This window comes from Salmo salar, chromosome ssa26 (genome assembly GCF_905237065.1).
Source record: "Salmo salar chromosome ssa26, Ssal_v3.1, whole genome shotgun sequence".
Classification (NCBI taxonomy): domain Eukaryota; kingdom Metazoa; phylum Chordata; class Actinopteri; order Salmoniformes; family Salmonidae; genus Salmo; species Salmo salar.
In genome coordinates this window covers 16385399-16409851 of record NC_059467.1, presented here as the reverse complement: position 1 = coordinate 16409851, position 24453 = coordinate 16385399, and the positions used below count along the sequence as shown (strand labels likewise).

General features: G+C 43.9%; 1 protein-coding gene across 1 annotated transcript in view; it reads right to left on the bottom strand.

Annotated features, from left to right (window-relative positions):
* Positions 1-3293: 3293 nt before the first annotated feature.
* fam189a1 (family with sequence similarity 189 member A1) overlaps positions 3294-24453 on the bottom strand; it is a 128239-nt gene continuing 107079 nt past the window's right edge. The window contains exons 6-12 of the mRNA XM_014175445.2: positions 21526-21686; positions 11023-11170; positions 5796-5874; positions 4935-5627; positions 4686-4757; positions 4124-4443; positions 3294-3974 (exon numbers count right to left, since the gene is read on the bottom strand). Of these exons, the coding sequence (XP_014030920.1) occupies positions 3759-3974; positions 4124-4443; positions 4686-4757; positions 4935-5627; positions 5796-5874; positions 11023-11170; positions 21526-21686 (1689 nt within the window). The 3' untranslated portion in view covers positions 3294-3758. The remainder of the gene's footprint in view (positions 3975-4123; positions 4444-4685; positions 4758-4934; positions 5628-5795; positions 5875-11022; positions 11171-21525; positions 21687-24453) is intronic.

Here is a 24453-nt window from a genome sequence, read left to right as displayed (position 1 = left end):
AGGTCGGATATTTGGGGGTAGGTAAAATAGATTATGCAACAATTGCGATGGAAAGCTTTTATGCGTAAATATTGATAGAAAAACCATGTCGTAAACGATGATGTTGTAGCCTACTACCACCACAACATGTAAAAGCATGCGGAGTTTATAAGCATATGGAATAGGTTATGATGAACTTCATAACTTATTTCAGAACTAAATAACTAATGGTGGTTATGTGCACGGTGATGAGCTTCATGCAAATGTTCTAATACATATCGATGCTCTATTAGCCGTTACAGGATAGGTACTGTTTGGCGTAGCAGCGAATTTCCGACCAACCTTAACTTGGTGATACTATCTTCGTTCGGCAAAACATTTATCTTCTAAAATGTCCGCGTCAAGTTGCAGGTGGTTCGTTAGAATTTTGGAAATGGTCCGTTATTAAAATAAATAAATGTTTTGCTCCATGAAGTATGTGTACATCGCCATCTTGTCTATTAGAAATATTCTCTCATTGGTTGAGACAGGTAGGTGCCTCCAGGGGTGAAAGTAAAGTGGTACAGAGTCCCAGCAAAATAAATAGCGGGGGTACACCGTATTGGTAAAACATGAGCCTATCACAATAATTAAAACAAAATGTCAAGAAAGCTGAGATGAGTAGTGCCGGAAACCCGAGACGTGGGACAGCAGTGGATGCATACATTCTAGCCTAATGACAATCACCAAATATCATATGTCATTACACTTTTTGGTGTTTTGTGTAACCGATGTCTCTTTCCATTTACCCCTGTTTGAAAGCGGGAAATATGTTGCGAGTGGATGAATGTGCGCGGGTGCCTAGTAAAGGAGCCCTTTGAAGTGAATGTTTGAGAATCAGATGAAAACATTATGACTGGTTGTGGTTATGCCACAATAAAAGGTAATATTGTACATTTTAAAAGTTAAATGATAAATCTTTAGGACTAGGCCCACAGAGATCCTATTGAATTAATAGGGATTCTATATGTACTTCTTTGATTAGGCCCATCATTTTTTGGGGTGTGCACACATAGTCCCGGAAAAAATGTCATCTAATTTCACCCATGGGTCCACCCTAAAGTGCTGCATGTCACGATGACACTCACCTGTCTGGATCAATGAGAGAAAATGTTGAAAACATCTTTAAACCTGTTGGGGCTCGGGGGCAGTATTGAGACATTTTGAAAAAAATATGTGCCCATTTTTAACTGCCTCCTACACCAACTCAGAAGCTAGGATATGCATATTACTAACACATTCGGATAGAAAACACTCTGAATTTTCTAAAACAGTTTGAATGGTGTCTGTAAGTATAACAAAACTCATATTGCAGGCAAAAACCTGTGAAAAATAGATTAAAAAAATATGTGAATTTTGTGACTGTACTATTTAGTGTCATTGTTTTATAGATACCATAGTGAGAAAGGATTCATTTCGCAACACCTACGGCTTCCACTAGATGTCAACGATCTTTATAAAGTTGTTTGAAGCGTCTATGATAAACAGAGAGCAAATTAGAATCCAAGGAAGTTGACATGTCATCACTTCATTTTTTGCGCCTGCGCATAAATCTGAGAAGCGTGAGTTTGTCATCATTGTTTATCTAGACATAGGATAGGTTGTGTGAAAATATTACTGATGTTTAACGTTAAAAATGGACCAAAAGATTAATGCTAAACAACATTTGACATGTTTGAACGAACGTAAATAGATTATTTACTAGGTTTTTTTAGCTTTTCGGGCGTGATTTTACACTCCCCCCACCACGTTTTGTGGGAGCATAATGAACGCTAAGTACTTGGTGTTATTTGGACATAAATGATGAACTTTGTCAAAAGAAACCACATTTGTTCCGGACCTGGGATGCCTTCCGGACCTGGGATGCCTGCCTTCTGATGGAGATAATCAAAGGTAAGGGGATATTTACAATGTTATTATCGATTTTAGATGATGCTAACTGTATAGCATAGCTTATTGTTCTTAGCATAGCACCCCGTTTATTGCAAAATGTGATTTCCCAGTAAAGTTATTTTGAGATCTGGCCATTCGGTAGCAATTACGAGATGATAATATATTATTCTTTGAATGACAATATTATAATTTACCAATGTTTTCGAATAGTAATTTTGTTATGTTCACCGGAAGCATTTCAGAGAAGAATATTTTTTGAATTTCACGCTACTGTAAAATGCTGTTTTTGGATATAAATATGAACTTGATGGAACAAAAAATGCATGTATTGTATAACATAATGTCCTAGGAGTGTCATCTGATGGAGATTGACAAAGGTTAGTACATAATTCTAGCTGGTTTCTGCTTTTGGTGACGCCTGACCTTGAATTGAAAATGGATGTTTGTACTTTTGTGGCTATGTACTGTCCTAACATAATCTAACTTTATGCTTTTGCCGTAAAGCCTCTTTGAAAATCGAACAATGTGGTTAGATTAAGGAGATGTTTATCTTTTAAATTGTGTAAAATAGTTGATTGTTTGAGAAATTGAAATTATTAGATTTTTGATGTTTTGAATTTCCAGCCTTGTTAGCAATCCCGACTCGGGGTTCATTGCTAACCTGTAGCCCCAACAGGTTACGTGACATTCTTGAGGTTCACAATCAATTTGAGACACTTTCACATGATTTGGAAATGATGCCAGAAAAAGTATAATATATGTCCCATGACTTGAATGGGATTTGTGCCAAAAATCGTAAAAGGTTAGCATATGGAAACAGTGCCAGGGAAACTAAACCAAAGTGTGGATTGATGTCATACCTTGTCCATAGACTACTTACAGGGTAAGAAAACCACTATGTAATTTTGTAATTTGGATAAACTATCCCTTTAAACTTCAGTTGATTTATTCAGAACATGATAACTTAAGTGCAAAAGTCATTTTATGTACACTATGTCATTACGCACAGCATTTTATCCGCTAATAAGTCAGCTTGATGGAAACACCTCTGTTGGGAAAATGTGCATATTGTTTCTATGCAGATTTTAGAATATTCACTTGAAAATCTTTTGCCAATTGGATGGCAACCTATCTGATTCAGAATAGTTTGTAAAACCGCAAGATCTTGATATTTCGTAAGTTACAATGACCAAGGTTTTAAAAAATATTACACAATTTGTGTGTTTAGTACATTGATACAGTATTTTATTATTCTTTTAAACTATTCAGTTGCGCCATGCATCTTCTTTAAGTATGGACTTCTGCGCCTCTCGTGCCTCCTAAAAATGTATGTAATGTTCAAATGATATACCATTGTTGAAAGAAGGAGGTCGACTACAACATAGAAAGTCATATTTTATTGTGACACTGATAAGAATTGTAACACATTGAGGTAAGTTAAATAATCCACTTTTGTAAAGTTATCTGTCCTGCAGTGGCACACAGTATTCAGCCAATCAGAGTTAGAATCCACAAAGTCTGCAGGAGCTAGTACCATCCCAAGTCTGTCCAGTTCACAGTTTTAATACAAAGTCGTTTTTTTCCTTTTGATAAAGTAGAGCACTAGTTTTTCATCATGACATCTCCATTTAGTTGGCTTACAAGTGTGTTTTACAAGGTTGAGACTGTTAAAAAAATCCCCTGAGGGAGAAGAGAACATTCGGGTGTTTTTGATATGAGAGAGAACAGAAGCCAATCCAGTCCAGACATGACTTACTGAGTTTGTTTCTGCTAATGTCTTGGCACAGTCTCACAGGGCACTATGAGATAGAGATAGGGGTTGAGTCCTTGGTGGGGAGGGAGGGCGGTCAAAGGATGGTCTCTCTACACAAAAGGCTTTGAGTGCGTTCAGAGGGTGAGGGAGAGGAGTCCAGGGGAGCAGGGGGGTTGGGAGGCCCTGGTGCTGTAGGTGAACGGCGCAGGGATGAGAAAGGGGAACTCAAGGCCCCACAGCTTTGGAGGTGCAGGTCTTCATGGGCACGCTTCCTTGGGCTGCCGATGATGCGTTGTGACTGTGTCATCACCTGTGCAAAGTAACAGACACAAACAAACACATCCATCAATATCACTGACCAACAGTTTAACCCAGAATGATCCAACAATGGTTTCATTAAGTTATCAGACCAGCTTATTTTTCATATGCGTTCATACTCATGCCCATCGATAGACGTACCTGATCTATGACATTGGCACTGAAAATAGCTTCCTCCATGTGTCTCTCGTCAGACTTGATGACATACTTGATGCTGTTGACCACCTGCTGGACCTCTGGAGGTAGACTGCAGCTGGAGTGCTCCAGGAATTTGGCCACCAGGATTTTGGTGTCTTTATACGTCTTGAGGTCAGCCAGAGAGTGTGGGCGCTCGTTGGAGACCGTGTGCAGGGCTCGCGGTTTGAGGCGGATGTCCACTTTCCTCCCCTCCTTCTGCTTCCTACCACTGCGGGTGCTGACTTTGGCAGCGGCGTGGAGATGAGCTGCCACCTCTGTAGACTCTGAACACACCAAAGACACAAACATACAACAACATCCAATCAGGCGGGACTCAACATAGTCAACACATTTGCACATTCTGTAGGTGAACGCTATTTTCACCTACGAGTCGCTGGTCTAAATGGGTGTTTTTGCCAGGGGTATGTGTAGACTGCCAGGTTAGGTGGGGAGTGATCTGGTGGGGAGATGTGAAAGGCGTACATAGTACAGAGGTGGTAAAAGGCTCTGGTGGGGTGGACGTTACCTTGCTCTGGTGAAGTCTGAGGAGAATCTTCAGGAGGAGGGTTGCTTGCAGAGGGGCAGCCACAGCTGTCACCTGCAGAGGGAGATGTTAGCCTTATGGTGAACAAGTACTTATGCTAAAGTATATTATTTGCATTTCACCAAATGAAGTGATGCTAGCTGCCTATGTGGTCTGATTAACCCGGTTCATCTCAACAGTAAACAACACATGGGGAACAATGCCGTGCCGACACAGGAACAACTCACGTACCTCCAGATATGGAGGTACAGGAGATGGGGTCGCTGGTGGAGCGTACAATGCGAGCCAGCTTGCGATACCTCCTGCCAGACCGGAGCATGCGGGGTCGCTCTGCGGGCGCTGAGGTAGAAGGGGGCTGCGAGGCCGGGCAGGAGGAAGAGGAGGATGGGGACCACACACTGAAGCACAGCCGGGAACCACGGGGCCGGGAAGGGGGGGACGTGGAGGGGCAGGCAGGGAGGCTCTGGGCTGCTGAGGCTACCTCTATGGTGGCTGCGGCTGCAGAGGGGGAGGCAGAGGGCAGGGAGGGAGGAGTAGGAGGGACAGGAAGAATCAGCTGCTTCCTACTGGCTCGTTCTCTGAGGTTTGCGTGTAGCTTTGCTCCTCCCTTGGGCTCCTCGTGCTCCAGTATGTTGACGTTCTCTATGGACCAGTCTGGAGAGCGGGGTATGGAGTCCTGGGTGTGGGAGGACTCGCTGTAGCCAGTGTCGTCGAGCCGGGCCGGGCCGCGGTGGCGGTGGGAGAAGCGGGCACTGAGCTCTAGACTGATACAGCTGCCATCAGTGGGGGCGGTGTGCAGCGTGCCATAGGGAGAGGAGTCAGAGCCCTGCACCTCCAGGGAACAGAGATCCTCTGAGGAGCAACTGTGGTCTGGAATTTCTGCCACCTCCTCTGATACCGTTAGAGAGGCACTGTTCACCGAGGCTGGGACAAGACACAGGACAGCACAAGCATCAGCTGCACCAAATTACAGTACAGGCATAGATATCAAACATGGCTCAACCCTATGGGTGAGATACACCAGCCTGTTCACACACACAGTCATAGTGGTGTGAGGGGTGGCTGTAGTGATAGTGATTAAGCCTTCCTTACCCTGAGTACTGAGACCAGCTGTGGCATTTCTCTCACAGAGGCTGGACTCAGTGGCCTGCTGATCAATGCTGGTGGTGACCTGCAGAGAGGAGCACATGGACGGACAGACACACACACACACACACACACACACACACACACACACACACACACAGGGAACCAAATAAATGTGCCATTAGTGAAACCCTTGTTAAAGATGAGGAACAGGTGGGAGAGGCAGAGAATCCTTTTGGAGAACATCTGTCAGAGGCTGCTGCTTCTTCCCGACACATCTGGCAACCATGGGCTCAGTACCACACTCTGGCCAGTAGAGAGCTCTCTAAGCACACATCACCCACTCTACATCAGGAATTCCAATGAAATTTTAGAGGTGGTGAACTGTCACTGTAATGTGGTTTTCTTAAATAATTGAATGCTTATTATGTTATGTGTGCTTGCTTTCTCATCCCATCATGATGAGTATTTCTAAATCATAGCAGTGAATATGAAAAAGGATAATCAGGGTCTTAGAAGCATGTAATGCCGTGTAGTGTCTGTAGTACCATTTAATATAAAGTATGTTCCAATACAATACCTCAGTCTTACCGTTCATAAGCTGCAGTCACCTGTACAAACTGATCATTTCGGGTCCATACCTCTATTCTTGTCAACCTGAAAGAGGTGCGCGACTAGAGTGTCTATTCAGGGGGAATCTAGATCCCTCCTATTGCAGCTGCTCCCCTATGAGGCATACATCTAACAGCAGCCAGTCCCCTCAGGTGCTTTCTCTGCATCAACACTTCAAAGGCATGTACTTCAGGTGAGAAAACGCTATATTGATTTGACCTCATTCACAGAATCTTTGTTAGAAGATAATTTTCAGGAGATTTGTGCAGAGAGCTCTAAAAGATGAGGGGAAGCCTTTTGGTATTACATTTTAGAGCAAATAATATATTTTGCTCTAAAATGTTGGTGCACAATGTCTCTTAAAATATCAAAGGGACACAAAAGGCACTCTTTTTGTGGAACGACGCAGCTTTGTTATAGATTGGATTCCTATGTCTTTGTGTCCTGTGGTTTCCCTTCACTGTCATGTAAGAGAGAAGAGACCTTGTCTGTCTTAGGAGAGCCACAAAGCAACACTCAGCCCTGAACAGATAACTGCGCCAGTGATTGAATGGCATTTTTTGTTAAGCTTGCATTCAGTTGCACTCCCTGTTGCACATAACAAGCTTCCATCCCCCCGTCACAAGGGGATGTATGGCTGATTTAAGATAAAATCGTCAACCCTGTTACAGTCAACCCTGTTACAGTCAACCCTGTTACTATATTTGGCACTTATAGGCAATTACTGTAGATTTTTTTTTATTTAACCTCAAAAGATGGGAAAACATGTTTTTTTTAGGAAGTTGAACATGTGCTCTTAATGACAATATTAAAATTATATGAAATCAAATGTTATTTTCTTTACCAAGTTACACTTCTCAAAAGGTACCCAATTGGTGGAACAACCCAGCTGCATTCAACAGGAAACCAACTATATTCCTTAAAGAAGTGACATCTCACATTTTCTCCAGGTGGATAACAATAGTACCTCAATGATTGAGTTCAAAGGAAAAACAAGATGTTACATTAAACTCATCAAACTGAAATCTATACCCGCTCTGATGTTCTACCAGACAAGACATGTCTTCTGTATCTCATCTAAATTACACTTTTCCCATCACACTTATAGTACACTCGGAAAGTATTCAGACCCCTTGACTTTTTCCACATTTTGTTAGGTTACAGCCTTATTCTAAAATGGATTAAATAAATAGTTTTCCTCATCAATCTACACACACAACCCCATGCAATACCCCATAACAAAGCAAAAGCAGGTTTTCTGAAACTTTTGCAAATATACAGTTGAAGTCGGAAGTTTACATACACCTTAGCTAAATACATTTAAACTCAGTTTTTCGCAATTCCTGACATTTAATCCCAGTAAAAATTCCCTGTTTTAGGTCAGTTAGGATCACCACTTTATTTTAAGAATGTGAAATGTCAGAATAATAGTAGAGAGAGTGATTTATTTCAGCGTTTATTTCTTTCATCACATTCCCAGTGGGTCAGAAGCTACACTCAATTAGTATTTGGTAGCATTGCCTTTAACTTGTTTAACTTCGTTCAAACATTTCAGGTAGCCTTCCACAAGCTTCCCACAATAAGGGGTGAATGTTGCCCCATTCCTCCTGACAGAGCTGGTGAAACTGAGTCAGGTTTGTAGGCCTCCTTGCTCGTACACGCTTTTTCAGTTCTGCCCACACATTTTCTATAGGATTGAGGTCAGGGCTTTGTGATGGCCACTCCAATACTTTGACTTTGTTGTCCTTAAGCCATTTTGCCACAACTTTGGAAGTATGCTTGGGGTCATTGTCCATTTGGAAGACCCATTTGCGACCAAGCTTTAACTTCCTGACTGATGTCTTGAGATGTTGTTTCAATATAGCCATGTAATTTTCTTCTTCATGATGCCATCTATTTTGTGAAGTGCACCAGTCCCTCCTGCAGCAAAGCACCCCCACAACATGATGCTGCCACCACCGCGCTTCACGGTTGGGATGGTGTTCTTCGGATTGCAAGCCACTCCCCCTTTTTCCTCCAAACATAACGATGGTCATTATGGCCAAACAGTTCTATTTTTGTTTCATCAGACCAGAGGACATTTCTCCAAAAACTACGATCTTTGTCCCCACGTGCAGTTGCAAACCGTAGTCTGGCTTTTTTTTATGGCGGTTTAGGAGCAGTGCACGTTTCTCACCAAAGTACGTTCATCTCTAGGAGACAGAACATGTCTCCTTCCTGAGCAGTATGACGGCTGCGTGGTCCCATGGTGTTTATACTTGCGTACTATTGTTTGTACAGATGAACGTGGTACCTTCAGGCATTTGGAAATTGCTCCTAAGGATGAACTATCTTTTTTTCTGAAGTCTTGGCTGATTTCTTTTGATTTTCCCATGATGTCAAGCAAAGAGGCACTGAGTTTGAAGGTAGGCCTTGAAATACATCCACAGGTACACCTCCAATTGACTCAAATGATGTGAATTAGCATATCAGAAGCTTCTAAAGCCATGACATCATTTTCTGGAATTTTCCAAGCTGTTTAAAGGCACAGTCAACTTAGTGTATGTAAACTTCTGACCCACTGGAATTGTGATACAGTGAAATAATCTTTCTGTAAACAATTGTTGGAAAAATTACTTGTGTCATGCACAAAGTAGATGTCCTAACCGACTTGCCAAAACTATAGTTTGTTGACAAGAAATTTGTGGAGTGGTTGAAAAACAAGTTTTAATGACTCCAACCTAAGTGTATGTAAACGTCCGACTTCAAATGTACATAAAAAAAACATATACCTTATTTACATAAGTATTCAGACCTTTTGCTATGAGACTAGAAATTGAGCTCAGGTGCATCCTGTTTCCATTGACCATCCTTGAGATGTTTCAACAACCTGATTGGAGTCCACCTGTGATAAATTAAATTGATTGGACATGATTTGAAAAGGCACACACCAGTCTATATAAGGTCCAACAGTGGACAGTGCATGTCAGAGAAGAAAACAAGCCATGAGGTCGAAGGAGATGTCTGTAGAGCTCAGAGACAGGATTGTGTCGAGGCACCAATCTGGGGTAGGGTTCCAAAAAAATTCTGCAGCATTGAAGTCCCCAAGAACACAGTGGCCTCCATCATTCTTAAATGGAAGAAGTTTATAACCACCAAGATTCTTCTTAGAGCTGGCAGCCCGGCCAAACTGAGCAATCCGGGGAGAAGGGCCTTGGTCAGGGAGTGACCAAGAACCCGATGGTCACTCTGACAGCGCTCCAGAGTTCCTCTGTGGAGATGGGGGGACCTTCTAGAGGACAACCATCTCTGCCCATCTCTGCAGCACTCCACCAATCAGGCCTTCATGGTAGAGTGGCCAAACGGAAGCTACTCCTCAGTAAAAGGCACATGACAGCCCACTTGGAGTTTGCCAAAAGGCACCTAAAGACTCTCAGACCATGAAAAATGAGATTCTCTGGTCTGATGAAGATTGAACTCTTTTGCCTGAATGTCAAGCGTGACGTCTGGAGGAAACCTGGCACCATCCCAACGGTGAAGCATGGTGGTGGCAGCATCATGCTGTGGGGATGTTTTTAGCAGCAGGGACAGGGAGACTAGTCAGGATCAAGGGAAAGATGAACGGAGCAAAGTACAGAGCCATCCTTGATGAAAACCTGCTCCAGAGCGCTCAGATTCTCAGACTGGGGCGAAGGTTCACCTTCCAACAGGACAACGACCCTAAGCGCACAGCCAAGACAACGCAGGAGTGGCTTCGGGACAAGTCTCTGAATGTACTTGAAGGGCCCAGCCAGATCCTTGCAAAGACCTGAAAATAGCTGTGTAGCGACTCTCCCCATCCAACTGGACAAAGCTTGAGAGGATCTGCAGAGAAGAATGGGAGGAACTCCCGAAATACAGGCGTGCCAAGCTTGTAGCGTCATACCCAAGAAGACTCGAGGCTGTAATCACTGCCAAAGGTTCTTCAACAAAGTACTGAGTAAAGGGTCTGAATACTTATGTAAATGAATGTGATATTTCAGTTTTTTATTTTTAATACATTTGCAAAAAAAAATTAAAAAACTGGTTTTGCTTTGTTATTATGTGGTATTGTGTGTAGATTGATGAGGGGCGAAAAAACTATTTCATCCAATTTAGAATAAGGCTGAAACGTAACAACATATGGAAAAAGTCAAGGGGTCTGAATACTTTCTGAATGCACTGTATGTGTGTGCTGCTGTCTTAGGGGAGGCCTTATGAGGTCAGCAGTGAATTGGGTCATCTGCATAAGGAAATGTTACACATCTTTATTATTTCTCCTTTATTAGAGCCTGTGGCAGCAATTTACACAGAGAGAGAGGAGCATAAAATCCTCTCACCTCACTAATCCTCAACCCAAATAGAAACTTCAACTGAGTCTCCAACTAGCTAGCTTCTCTCTGTGTACTTCTCCTTCTCTCTTTGTGATCTCATACAACAACATCTTCTGACGCCAAAATGCCTTTCTTAGCACTCTCCTTTGTAGTTGTGTTCTTACAATGTGCATGTAAACAGCGAGAGGGGTTATAAACTACTCTGAATGTGAATAGAGAACGTGTAATGTTAGAAAGAGGCTGGCTAGTACACTGGTCTTTTATGGGGGAAGGATGGTAGTGATACTCACCTGACTGGCATGGGTCTGCCCCATCCCCAGCCCCACCACAGACTCATATGACGGGGGCAACTCAGAGGGGTAGAGTGTCCCAGGGCTGTTGATGGGCACTCCATATATGGTACTGAATGGGGAGTGTGGAAAGTCCAGATGTAGACTTCTGAATGTGAGAAACATTAGGGAAGAAATGTGTGAGGAGAGAAATAATAATAATATCCTCTTCTTCCTCAATCCAGCAACACTTCAATTTAGAGTAAACAAACACATTCAATTGGTTGAGAGGCACATTGTTTTTCATGTGGTGTTAATTAAAAATATCTCACCCATGCAAGAGCCATCTTTTTAATTAAAACCCATTCTCCTGTGAAGTGGCAGAGTATAAAATACAACTTGAGTGTCTGAATTAATCATCCAGCGCATGATGATGTCATGACATGTTTCTGCCCTTAGCTAGGGGACTCTATAAAGGCTTCCTCTGCATGTTTCTATTTACAGCCTAACTGACAAGGACACATGGCATCTAGCCAAGCAGCTGGATCAGCATGCCTTCAAAGATGTGGAAACGGAACTGACTCTCCTATACCAAGTGGAAGGAGATCAATGGCACATTTACACAAGGCCATGGATGTTACTTTACCAGTGCTCCTTAACAAAGCACTACAACATTCTGAGTCTGTACTGAGCATTGTGAGTGGCTTGGCTCAAGGGCTCCACAGAATTTGTGTTAAACGCTCAACAAAGCTTTCTTAGTGTCCAACAAGCTTTCTCTACCTTAACCATGTAGTTTGGTAAGAAGAATGCCCCTCTCCCCACAGGTGTGATTACTACCTCTGAGGGTTTAGAGCTTGAGGTAGTCACCTCATACAAGTACTTGGGAGTATGGCTAGATGGTGCACTGTCCTTCTCTCAGCACATATCAAAGCTGCAGGCTAAAGTTAAATCTAGACTTGGTTTCCTCTATCGTAATCGCTCCTCTTTCACCCCAGCTGCCAAACTAACCCTGATTCAGATGACCATCCTACCCATGCTAGATTTTGGAGACATCATTTATAGATCGGCAAGTCAGGGTGCTCTCGAGCGGCTAGATGCTCTTTACCATTCGGCCATCAGATTTGCAACAAATACTCAAAGGGGACAGTTTTATTCAAAGACTCAATCATGGACACTGTGGCTGCTTTGTGTGATGTATTGTTGTCTCTACCTTCTTTTCCTTTGTGCTGTTGTCTGTGCCCAATAATGTTTGTACCATGTTTTGTGCTGCTACCATGCTCTGTTTCTACCATGTTGTTATATTGTGTTGCTACCATGCTGTGTTGTCATGTGTTGCTGCCTTGCTATGTTGTTGTCTTAGGTCTGTCAAGGTGTGCGCTACTGGTGGAGAAGTCAGGTGCAGGAGAGTTGTGAACAGGTGCACACTTTATTTCGGCAGAGGCAATAAACAGACAGACGCCACTACGTCAAAACCTCCAGCCAAAGGTACAAGTGCAAGGCGCGAAGCTGTCACAAAAATGATCAAATGTTTTACAATAAACATCCTTCGTGGAAAAAACACGGAACAATGGTGAAAAACCCAGCCTGGCGCGTACACACGAAACACGTTACAAAAACCAATTTCACACAAAGACATGGGGGGAACAGAGGAATAAATACATGCAGTGTGATTGGGAATGTAAACCAGGTGTGCAGGGAACAAGACAAAACAAATGGAACAATGAAAAATGGAGCGACGATGGCTAGAAAGCCAGTGACGTCGACCGCTGAATGCCGCCCGAACAAGGAGAGGAGCCGACTTTGGCGGAGGTCGTGACAGGTTTCTCTTTATGCAGTGTTGTGTTGTCTCTCTTGTCGTGATGTGTGTTTTGTCCTATATTTATATTGTATTTATTTCTTATTTTAAATCCCAGTCCCCGTCCCTTTTGCCTTTTGGTAGGCTGTCATTGTAAATAAGAATTTGTTCTTAACTGACTTGCCTAGTTAAATAAAGTTTAAATAAATCAAAAATTGAAATACATGTCTAGGATCAAACTTGCTCTAGCCACTTACAATATATATATTTAATAAAACATATGTGTTTAGTTTAAACTCTGCCATCAATCACTAAAATAAAATATGATTCTGGGTGAGGATAAAACCAAATAATCAAACTAGGAGTTGTATCAAACCTAGCCTCATCGTGAACAAGGCTTCCCTAAAATGGGAAGTTCGGGAAGTTCCATGGCAAAAATGAGCTAAAGAGGGGTGGGAACCAGGTGTAAATCACGGTGCAAAACACGCCTACACGGGCGCCCGGGCGAGATTAATCAAACCCCCACAGTGCGCGAAGACAAAAAAAATCTATAAAACAAGCACTGGGTGGTGACAAAACATTTTAGAATGTTTGCAGCACCCTGGTTTTTACAGCATTTCTCTGTTGTTTCGAGACGAGATAAAGCTGCAGCAAGAGAGGAGAAATGGTTTACAATGCTGGCCATTTCAATATTTCTCATTTTGAAGTTTCTGGAGTGATATTTGGGTGTGCAGGCTTGCATGAGCCCCGGGACAAGAAGTAGCTAGTCACAATGAGGTACATTTTGAGAAAAGTCAGTTAACCTTGTAAGCTACCTAGGTATAACTAGCTACAGTTACCTACTAGCTAGTATAATTTCTCTCAGGATTATAAAGGCAACATAACATGTTAATAAAAACAGCATATTATTGACCTAAAGGGTTAGCTGTGTTAGCCCAGTATCTAACTTATTCAGGGTCAGTGATACATAAAGCAACCATGGTACTGTCTACAGTGAGGGAAAAAAGTATTCGATCCCCTGCTGATTTTGTACGTTTGCCCACTGACAAAGAAGTGATCAGTCTATAATTTTAATGGTAGGTTTATTTGAACAGTGAGAGACAGAATAACAACAAAAAATCTAGAGAAACGCATGTCAAAAATGTTATAACTTGATTTGCATTTTAATGAGGGAAATAAGTATTTGACCGCCTCTCAATCAGAAAGATTTCTGGCTACCAGGTGTCTTTTATACAGGTAACGAGCTGAGATTAGGAGCACACTCTTAAAGGGAGTGCTCCTAATCTCAGTTTGTTACCTGTATAAAAGACACCTGCCCACAGAAGCAATCAATCAATCAGATTCCAAACTCTCCACCATGGCCAGGATGTCAGGGACAAGATTGTAGACCTACACAAGGCTGGAATGGGCTACAAGACCATCGCCAAGCAGCTTGGTGAGAAGGGGACAACAGTTGGTGCAATTATTCGCAAATGGAAGAAACACAAAAGAACTGTCAATATCCCTCGGCCTGGGGCTCCATGCAAGATCTCACCTCGTGGAGTTGCAATGATCATGAGAACGGTGAGGAATCAGCCCAGAACTACAATGGAGGATCTTGTCAATGATCTCAAGGCAGCTGGGACCATAGTCACCAAGAAAACAATTGGTAACACACTACGCCGTGAAGGACTGAAATCCTGCAGTCCCCCTGCTCAAGAAAGCACATATACATTCCCGTGTGAAGTTTGCAAATGAACATCTGAATGATTCAGAGGACAACTGGGTGAAAGTGTTGTGGTCAGATGAGACCAAAATGGAGCTCTTTGGCATCAACTCAACTCGCCGTGTTTGGAGGACGAGGAATGCTGCCTATATCCCCAAGAACACCATCCCCACCGTCAAACATGGAGGTGGAAACATTATGCTTTGGGGGTGTTTTTCTGCTAAAGGGACAGGACAACTTCACAGCATCAAAGGGACGATGGACGGGGCCATGTACCGTCAAATCTTGGGTGAGAACCTCCTTCCCTCAGCCAGGGCATTGAAAATGGGTCGTGGATGAGTATTCCAGCATGACAGTGACCCAAAACACACGGCCAAGGCAACAAAGGAGTGGCTCAAGAAGAAGCACATTAAGGTCCTGGAGTGGCCTAGCCAGTCTCCAGACCTTAATCCCATAGAAAATCTGTGGAGGGAGCGGAAGGTTTGAGTTGCCAAACGTCAGCCTCGAAACCTTAATGACTTGGAGAAGATCTGCAAAGAGGAGTGGGACAAAATCCCTCCTGAGATGTGTGCAAACCTGGTGGCCAACTACAAGAAACGTCTGACCTCTGTGATTGCCAACAAGGGTTTTGCCACCAAGTACTAAGTCATGTTTTGCAGAGGGGTCAAATACTTATTTCCCTCATTAAAATGCTAATCATTTTATAACATTTTTGACATGCGCGTTTCTGGATTTCTTTGTTGTTATTCTGTCTCTCACTGTTCAAATAAACCTACCATTAAAATTATAGACTGATCATTTCTTTGTCAATGGGCAAACATACAAAATCAGCAGGGGATCAAATACTTTTTCCCCTCATCGTACCTATTAGTAAAGGTGTCAGCTAGAGAGGATGTGCACGAGCTTGCAGGGATTTGTAGTCTTGTATGATGTCTACTTTGATACTAATTAGCATGTTCAAATCTGAGAGTAAAAAGAAACAAATATATTGATAAAAGCCACCTTGTCCGAGAGAGATTTACATGTTTATCAAAAAACCTCACGCTAGGATAAGCCTACACGACATACAGCCCTTATTTTAATTGTTTCTAAAATCAATGGTGGAAAAACTATTTCCCTGTTTGACCGCTAGGTTTTATGGGTATTATGACACCTCCACTGTTGGGCTCTATTTGAGTGTATCGGATGTACATTTACTATGTTACATCTAGTCTATGAGACCAGCCTGCAGCACTGGTATATGGTTTGCCTCATACAGTTGAAGTCGGAAGTTTACATACACTTAGGTTGGAGTCATTAAAACTTGTTTTTCAACCACTCCACAAATTTCTTGTTTAGCAAACTATAGTTTTGGCAAGTCGGTTAGGACATCTACTTTGTGCTTGACACAAGTAATTTTTCCAACAATTATTTACAGACAGATTATTTCACTTATAATTCACTGTATCACAATTCCAGTGGTTCAGAAGTTTACATACACTAAGTTGACTGTGCCTTTAAACAGCTTGGAAAATTCCAGAAAATGATGTCATGGCTTTAGAAGCTTCTGATAGGCTAATTGACATCATTTGAGTCAATTGGAGGTGTACATGTGGATGTATTTCAAAGCATACCTTCAAACTCAGTGCCTTTTTGCTTGACATCATGGGAAAATCAAAAGAAATCAGCCAAGACTTCAGAGAAACAATTGTAGATCTCCAAAAGTCTGGTTCATCCTTAGGAGCAATTTCCAAACACCTGAAGGTACCACGTTCATCTGTACAAACAATAGTATGCAAGTATAAACACCATGGGACCACATAGCCTGTCACGCTCTGACCTTAGAGATCCTTTAAATTCTCTATTTGGTTAGGTCAGGGTGTGACTAGGGTGGGCAATCTAGTTTTTCTATTTCTTTGTTGGCCTGGTATGGTTCCCAATCAGAGGCAGCTGTCTATCGTTGTCTCTGATTGGGGATCATACTTAGGCAGCCTTTTTCCACCTTTAGTTTGTGGGATCATGTTTTTGGTACTGTGCTGTGTAGCCCTACTAGACGTTACATTTCGTATTTGTTGTTTTTCGGTGTTCATTTATTAAATTAAAATGTACGCCTACCACGCTGCATCTTGGTCCGATCCTTTCATCGATGAGTGAAACAGAAGATCCCACCACAAACGGACCAAGCAGCGTGGCCAGGAGAAGCAGGGATCCTGGGCACGGGAGAGAAGGGAGTGGAGGACTTCGTGGACGTGGGAGGTGATCATGGCAGGAGACAAGAGCCTGCCATGGAAGCAGGCGGAGGCAGCGAAGGAGGATCAACGACGACTCCGGGGTTCGCAACCACGACGGAGCCCGAGAGGCAGCCCCAACATTTTTTTTTGGGGGGGGCACACGGGATAGTTGGCGGAGCCAGGGTTTAAACCAGAGCCAACTCCCCGTACTCAGCGTGGGGAGCGTGTGACCGGGCAGGCACCATGTTTTGCGGTGATACGCACTGTGTCTCCAGTGCGCATCCACAGCCCCGTGCGTGCTGTGCCAGCTGCCCGCACTTGTCGTGCGAAAGTGGGCATCTGTCCAGGACGGGTAGTGCCGGCTCAGCGCGCCTGGTCTCCAGTGCGCCTCGTCGGTCCAGGATATCCTGCGCCGGCTCTACGCGCTGTATCTCCGGTGCGCCTTCACAGCCCAGTGCGTCCTGTGCCAGCTCCCCGCACTTGCCGTGCGAAGGTGGTCCTTTGTCCAGGACACGTTGTGCCAGCTCAACGCTCTAAGCCTCCAGTGATGATCCATGGCCCGGAGCCTCCAGTGATGATCCATGGCCCGGAGCCTCCAGTGATGATCCATGGCCCGGAGCCTCCAGTGATGATCCAGGGCCCCGAGCCTCCAGTGATGATCCAGGGCCCCAAGCCTCCAGTGCTGATCCAGGGCCCCAAGCCTCCAGTGATGATTCATGGCCCGAAGCCTCCAGTGAGGATCCATGGCCCAGAGCCTCCAGCGACGGTCTGCAGTCCGGAGCCTCCAGCGACGGTCTGCAGTCCGGAGCCTCCAGCGACGGTCTGCAGTCCGGAGCCTCCAGCGACGGTCTGCGGTCCGGAGCCTCCAGCGACGGTCTGCGGTCCGGAGCCTCAAGCGACGGTCTGCGGTCTGGAGCCTCCAGTGGGGGTTCCCAGTCCAGAGCTTCCTGCGAGGGTTCCCGGTTCGATTCCTCCGGCGACGATTCACGTCCGGAGCTTCCGGCGACGATCCCTGCACCAGAGGCGCCACCGAAGTTGGCGGAGCCACGAGCGGAGCGGGGTCTGTGTCTCGCACCGGAGCCGCCACCGAGGGTAGATGCCCACCCGGACCACCCCTATAGGTTCAGGTTTGTGGCCGGGAGTCCGCACCTTTGAGGGGGGGTACTGTCACGCTCTGACCTTAGAGATCCTTTTAATTCTCTATTTGGTTAGGTCAGGGTGTGACTAGGGTGGGCAATCTAGTTTTTCTATTTCTTTGTTGGCCTGGTATGGTTCCCAATCAGAGGCAGCTGTCTATCGTTGTCTCTGATTGGGGATCATACTTAGGCAGCCTTTTTCCACCTTTAGTTTGTGGGATCTTGTTTTTGGTACTATGCTGTGTAGCCCAACTAGATGTTACGTTTCGTATTTGTTGTTTTTCGGTGTTCATTTATTAAATTAAAATGTACGCCTACCACGCTGCACCTTGGTTCGATCCTTCCATCGACGAGCGTAACACAGCCATCATACCGCTCAGGAAGGAGACATGTTCTGTCTCCTAGAGATGAACGTACTTTGGTGTGAAAAGTGCAAATCAATCCCAGAACAACAGCAATGGACCTTGTGAAGATTCCGGAAGGAAACAGGTACAAAAGTATCTATATCCACAGTATAACGAGTCCTATATCTACATAAGCTGAAAGCCACTGCTCCAAAACCGCCATAAAAAAGCCAGACTACGGTTTGCAACTGCACGTGGGGACAAAGATCGTACTTTTTGGAGAAATGCCATCTGGTCTGATGAAACAAAAATAGAACTGTTTGGCCATAATGAGCATCGTTACGTTTGGAGGAAAAAGGGGGAGGCTTGCAAGCCGAAGAACACTATCCCAACCGTGAAGCACGGGGGTGGCAGCATCATGTTGTGGGGGTGCTTTGCTGCAGGAGGGACTGGAGCACATCACAAAATAGATGGCATCATGAGGGAAAAGTACGTGGATATATTGAAACAACATCTCAAGACATCAGTCAGGAAGTTAAAGCTTGGTCGCAAATGGGTCTTCCAAATGGACAATGACCCCAAGCATACTTCCAAAGTTGTGGCAAAATGGCTTAAGGACAACAAAGTCAAGGTATTGGAGTGGCCATCACAAAGCCCTGACCTCAATCCCATAGAAAATGTGTGGGCAGAACTGAAAAAGCTTGTGCGAGCAAGGAGGCCTACAAACCTGACTCAGTTACACCAGCTCTGTCAGGAGGAATGGGCCAAAATTCACCCAACTTATTGTGGGAAGCTTGTGGAAGGCTACCCAAAACGTTTGACCCAAGTTAAACAAGTTAAAGGCAATGCTACCAAATACTAATTGAGTGTATGTAAACTTCTGACCCACTGGGAATGTGATGAAAGAAATAAAAGCTGAAATAAACCACTCACTACTATTATTCTGACATTTCACATTCTTAAAATGAAGTGGTGATCCTAACTGACCTAAGACAGGGAATTCTTACTAGGATTAAATGTCAGGAATTGTGAAAAACAGAGTTGAAATGTATTTGGGTAAGGTGTATGTAAACTTCTGACTTCAACTGTATATATTGTCTACTAGTATCGTTTTAAATTGAGAACATATAGCTCAACATGTAACCATGTGAGAGTTTTGCTATTCTCTGCTTCAGATGACAGATCCACGTTAAGGCCAGTGATGCATGCCATATGATAAGCTGCAAAATGGATTCAGATAGCTGATATACTGAGACAGAGTGACAATTAAATAAAACAGATTGGAGATCTTACAACTAGACAAAAAGGAAATGTCAATTTGAGAATACAACACAGAAACAGAGAGACAGAACCCCTTCTCTTCTTTATTGCAGGATTGTGATTAATCAACATTGACACTAGTTCATTTTGAATAATATTTTAACAATTAAAACAAGTTAAACACTTCATCACTACAAAATGTACAAATAAGCTAACTCTTATGTAAAGATTAGACATCTTAGTCTAAACAACAACAGAAAATTGAGTGGTAGTAACAAGTAGGCTATTATTACTAAAGCATAATTTCAGGTGAACAAAACTCCATACCAGCGGTGACTAACCTTGCTCCATTGATCCCTGATCTACTGGGTAGCACACTTGATTATCACCTCATTAGGTTTGATAAGTTGAATCAGGTGTGTTATTTCTGGGCTGAAACAAAACCCTGCACACCTAGCAGAGCTCCAGCCTTCTCCAATTGTAATAGGTGTATACATTGTGTGTGATGTTCAACTCTTTTTGTATACAACATGTGCTAACATATGTAGGCCTACACATATAACCTAGGGAATATAGGTAGGCCTACCTATACCGCTGGTATACACAGTTACTGTGTGAGAAGGTGTTAAAGTTAGCCATTGTTATGTAAATGTGGGCTGAAAAGTACCAGTGGCCTGGCTTTGGCCCCAAGTAAGAGCAGGTCCACCGGAGTCATGTCCCAGACACGGGTGCCGGCCCACATAGATGGAAACAAAATGTCTGAGCCTTTTAGGTAAAACACTGGGGTAAATCCAGTATGGAAACGCACCATTAGTCTCTTGGGACATTCATTGGGACCTCTCTCTTCATCTGAAAACACAGGCTTTCACAACTTTCCATGTCTGAGGATAGAAAACATCACAATGAAACAAGCTTCATTATACTGAAATTAGTCAGCACTGAACATTATTGTTATTATCTCTCTGTCCTCAGTTTGTCTTTCTTGGGACTGGAACTGGAGAATATTTTCATCATGTCCTCCCACAAAGTTACCTGCCCGGTCCAGTAGCCTACACTCTCCCTTTACTGACAGCTGGAGCTGCAATTGCAGTCTCTTCCTAGGCTGTTATCAACAAATGCATTTGGAGACTGTTTTTAAATTACAATGATTACATCAAGATACTGTAGTTAGCTAATAGAAAGTTATCTAGAATGACATTTAATTCACTTAGCTAAACAGTGTGTAAAGTTAGCTTGCTAGCTAGCAGCTCAGTTCAGTTAGCCTACAAAGTGGCCTACTAGAAGTGTAATACATAGTTTAACATTTCAAAATATATTTACTTACTTGAATAGGTTCTCCCACTGCCTCTGTTTTTGAGCCCTTATTTTTTATAATAATGGGCAATCTTCAAGATTTTTCGGTGGTAGCAAAGCGCAGCCAGCAGCAATATGGACGAATGGAGACAAGGTAAAAAGTGTGTTTGTCGACAGAGCAGTTTAGAACGTGTTGTGACATTTGACTTAACCAGCGTAATTCACTTTCAATTTTAACAAATATAAATCGCAGACTGTCAGCCGCACTTGATCATTTGAAAACGTGCACTTGAAACTAACAAACGCAACAACTCTCTACAAAATGTGTCCTACCCGGACGGAAAACAGTGGCACACATACACACCCCCCCCCAGGTGTGTGGGGGAGGGTTTTTGAAATGTAACAGCCAATCATAATCTTCACCGTTCAAACCGTTTTTGCAATACAAAATTCTCCAGGCATGACAACAACATGATTTTGGAGGCATGGCAACGCAAGACTATATCACACCCAGTGTGACAGGTGCCAAAGGAGATGCTACAGCCAGTCATTCAAACAGGCATGTTGCTATGTTGGTCAGCTAGGTTGTTAGGAGGTTGTTAGGAGGTCAGAGTGTTGTGTTGCAGCCAGTACATCTGTACATCTATCACCAAAGTGCAGGTGTTGTGTTGTGTTGCTTTGCTGTAGTTCCTCAGTTTTCCCATCACCGGGGTCAAGGTGTTGTGTTGTGGTATGTTGTGTTTGTTCTGTTCTGTTGTGTTGTGATGTTGTGTTGCGATACCTCTGTCCGTCCATCACCGGGGTGCAGGTGTACTCTGGGGGGTAGTAGGGTGGTGGAGGGATGGGTGGGATGAACTCGTCAAAGTCAAGGGTCTGGTGCAGGATGGTGCCGTGGGGGGTCATGCAGTCAGCGCTCAGGGCTCGTGCTCTGTGTGGCATGAACTGAAACAGACAGACAGATAGAGAGACACAAACCCAGCTTTTATTTCAGAGACAGGAAACTGCCGTCTATATGTCTCATTCTGAAAGCTTTATACTGGGACCATTAACGTGTTAATTTCAACAACATTCTGTAAAAAAAGGCATCAAGAAAAAGGTTATCAAGCTGACACAATGATGTTTATTCTTTGGAGACTCGGACAAAGAAACTATGCAGTAGCATGCGTCATTATCGGTGGCAAAGTCGTTAATGGCAGGGCTAATAAAGCCAGACACAATGGAGAAGTGGGAGGAAAAAAACGCTGGCTGAATCAATACATGTCAATAGAAGGAAGCCTGCCCTGGCCTGGCCAGCACGTTGTGCATTGAGTCAGTCAGGCTTTAGTAGGCAGCTAGCTTTGTTCCTGGGAGCTGAAAACTTTCCTTGTGAAATGGGAATGAAGCCAGATTGTGAGGGGCTCTGTGAGTGTACTGGGAATAGGAGGAGACAGGTCCTTTGTCATTCACCCTCCTGTGACCTTACGGCTGTACAGGCCAGTTTAATCTCTCCTGGTCTGTGTTTTTAAAACAGTGGCATGTCTCACATTCCTCCTGCTCCCAACCAGACGGCGACGTGCCATTGAGAAGTTCCCATTCAGGATGCGCTGGAGTTCAGCCTGTCTACTTTGAAGTTCAAATCTGACTTTGAGAAATGTGCCCATCTGTTGCTTTGCATCTGCCATCAATCATGTGTCATACAAGAAGAGCATAGAAAGTTTACATAGATATATTCATTATCAGTCAAGGACAAAGGACATGAAAACCTCTCATTGAAATTCTGACTGAATAGTAAAACCTTGCCCTTACCAACTAAATGACTGTGACCTGTATCATTTTAGGTTACAACAAGTATTGTTTTTGCATTTTCTTCTAGCCACAAAAGATGAAGAAACTGAATCAGGTGCAAAATCAAACATATCGTCCTGCTCTTAAGCTTATGGTCCTGTAGCTCATTGTGCCTGTGCGGTGACTGTGTAGCTGGGATCACTAGTGATGTCTTGCATTGCCACCCTGTGCTCTGAGATGAAACTAATCCTCTACTGGCAGCCTCCACTCTAGCCCCTGCACCGGTCCCATTGCTAACCCCTACATCTGCATCAGCGCCAGGCAGCCCCTGGATCTGCCCCGGCTCCAGCCCCAAACTCCTGCCTCACTAATATAATTCAGCTCTATCAATCTCCCACCCAGGGCTTATCTGCCATATACCCATCCAGGAGGCCACACAATTTACAGCTCAGCTCATAAACTGTACAAAGCCTTCTCGTATACAATGTTAAAACGTTATGCTCCCGCAAGTTTATTTCTCCCCTGTAAAAAAATTGCCCAGAGATATTAAAGGGGTGCAGGCAAACTCCGCTGGTATCGCTAGTATCGCTATGTTTTAATGGTGGCTATGAGGGCGCTACGGCCCACCAATCATCTGGGAATGTCATTCTAAATGGGCTGAGAGCTTTGCTCTGAAGGGCAAAGGGAGCACCCTACCATATTGATTTCCCTGATGACTGCAAAGCATTTACGTTTTGGGCACAGTCATTGTTTCCCTTGTAATGTGAGAGGGTCGTTTTAAGGACAGCATGCCTTTTAAGGTGAACATATTACCAACTACAGCGAGGGAGAAGAATCATTATTTCCCCTTTAATTGGTTTCTTCAAATCCTCTGTGGTTTTTAGCGTGATGTGGATGTTCTGAATTGTTCTGGGATGGGTGCTCTTCGTGATGTGGAGGTTCTGAATTGTTCTGGGATGGGTGCTCTTCGTGATGTGGATGTTCTGAATTGTTCTGGGATGGTGCTGTTCGTGATGTGGATGTTCTGAATTGTTCTGGGATGGGTGCTCTTCGTGATGTGGATGTTCTGAATTGTTCTGGGATGGTGCTGTTCGTGATGTGGATGTTCTGAATTGTTCTGGGATGGGTGCTCTTCGTGATGTGGATGTTCTGAATTGTTCTGGGATGGGTGCTCTTCGTGATGTGGATGTTCTGAATTGTTCTGGGATGGGTGCTCTTCGTGATGTGGATGTTCTGAATTGTTCTGGGATGGGTGCTCTTCGTGATGTGGGTTCTGATTGTTCTGGGATGGGTGCTCTTCGTGATGTGGAGGTTCTGAATTGTTCTGGATGGGTGCTCTTCGTGATGTGGATGTTCTGAATTGTTCTGGGATGGGTGCTCTTCGTGATGTGGAGGTTCTGAATTGTTCTGGGATGGGTGCTCTTCGTGATGTGGAGGTTCTGAATTGTTCTGGGATGGGTGCTCTTCGTGATGTGGATGTTCTGAATTGTTCTGGGATGGGTGCTCTTCGTGATGTGGAGGTTCTGAATTGTTCTGGGATGGGTGCTCTTTGTGATGTGTGTTGACATGATCTAAGCATTATCAAAGCCTCCTTCACTCATGCTGCCAAACATACCCTCGTAAAACTGACTATCCTACCGATCCTCGACTTTGGCGATGTCATTTACAAAATAACCTCCACTAGTCTATCACAGTGCCATCCATTTTGTCACCAAAGCCCCATATACTACCCACCACTGTGACCTGTATGTGCTCGTTGGCTGGCCCTCGCTACATATTCGTCGCCAAACCCACTGGCTCCAGGTCATCTATAAGTCTTTGCTTGGTAAAGCCCCGCCTTATCTCAGCACTGGTCACCATAGCAGCACCCACCCGTAGCACCCGCTCCAGCAGGTATATTTCACTGGTCACCCCCAAAGCTAATTCCCCCTTTGGCCGCCTTTCC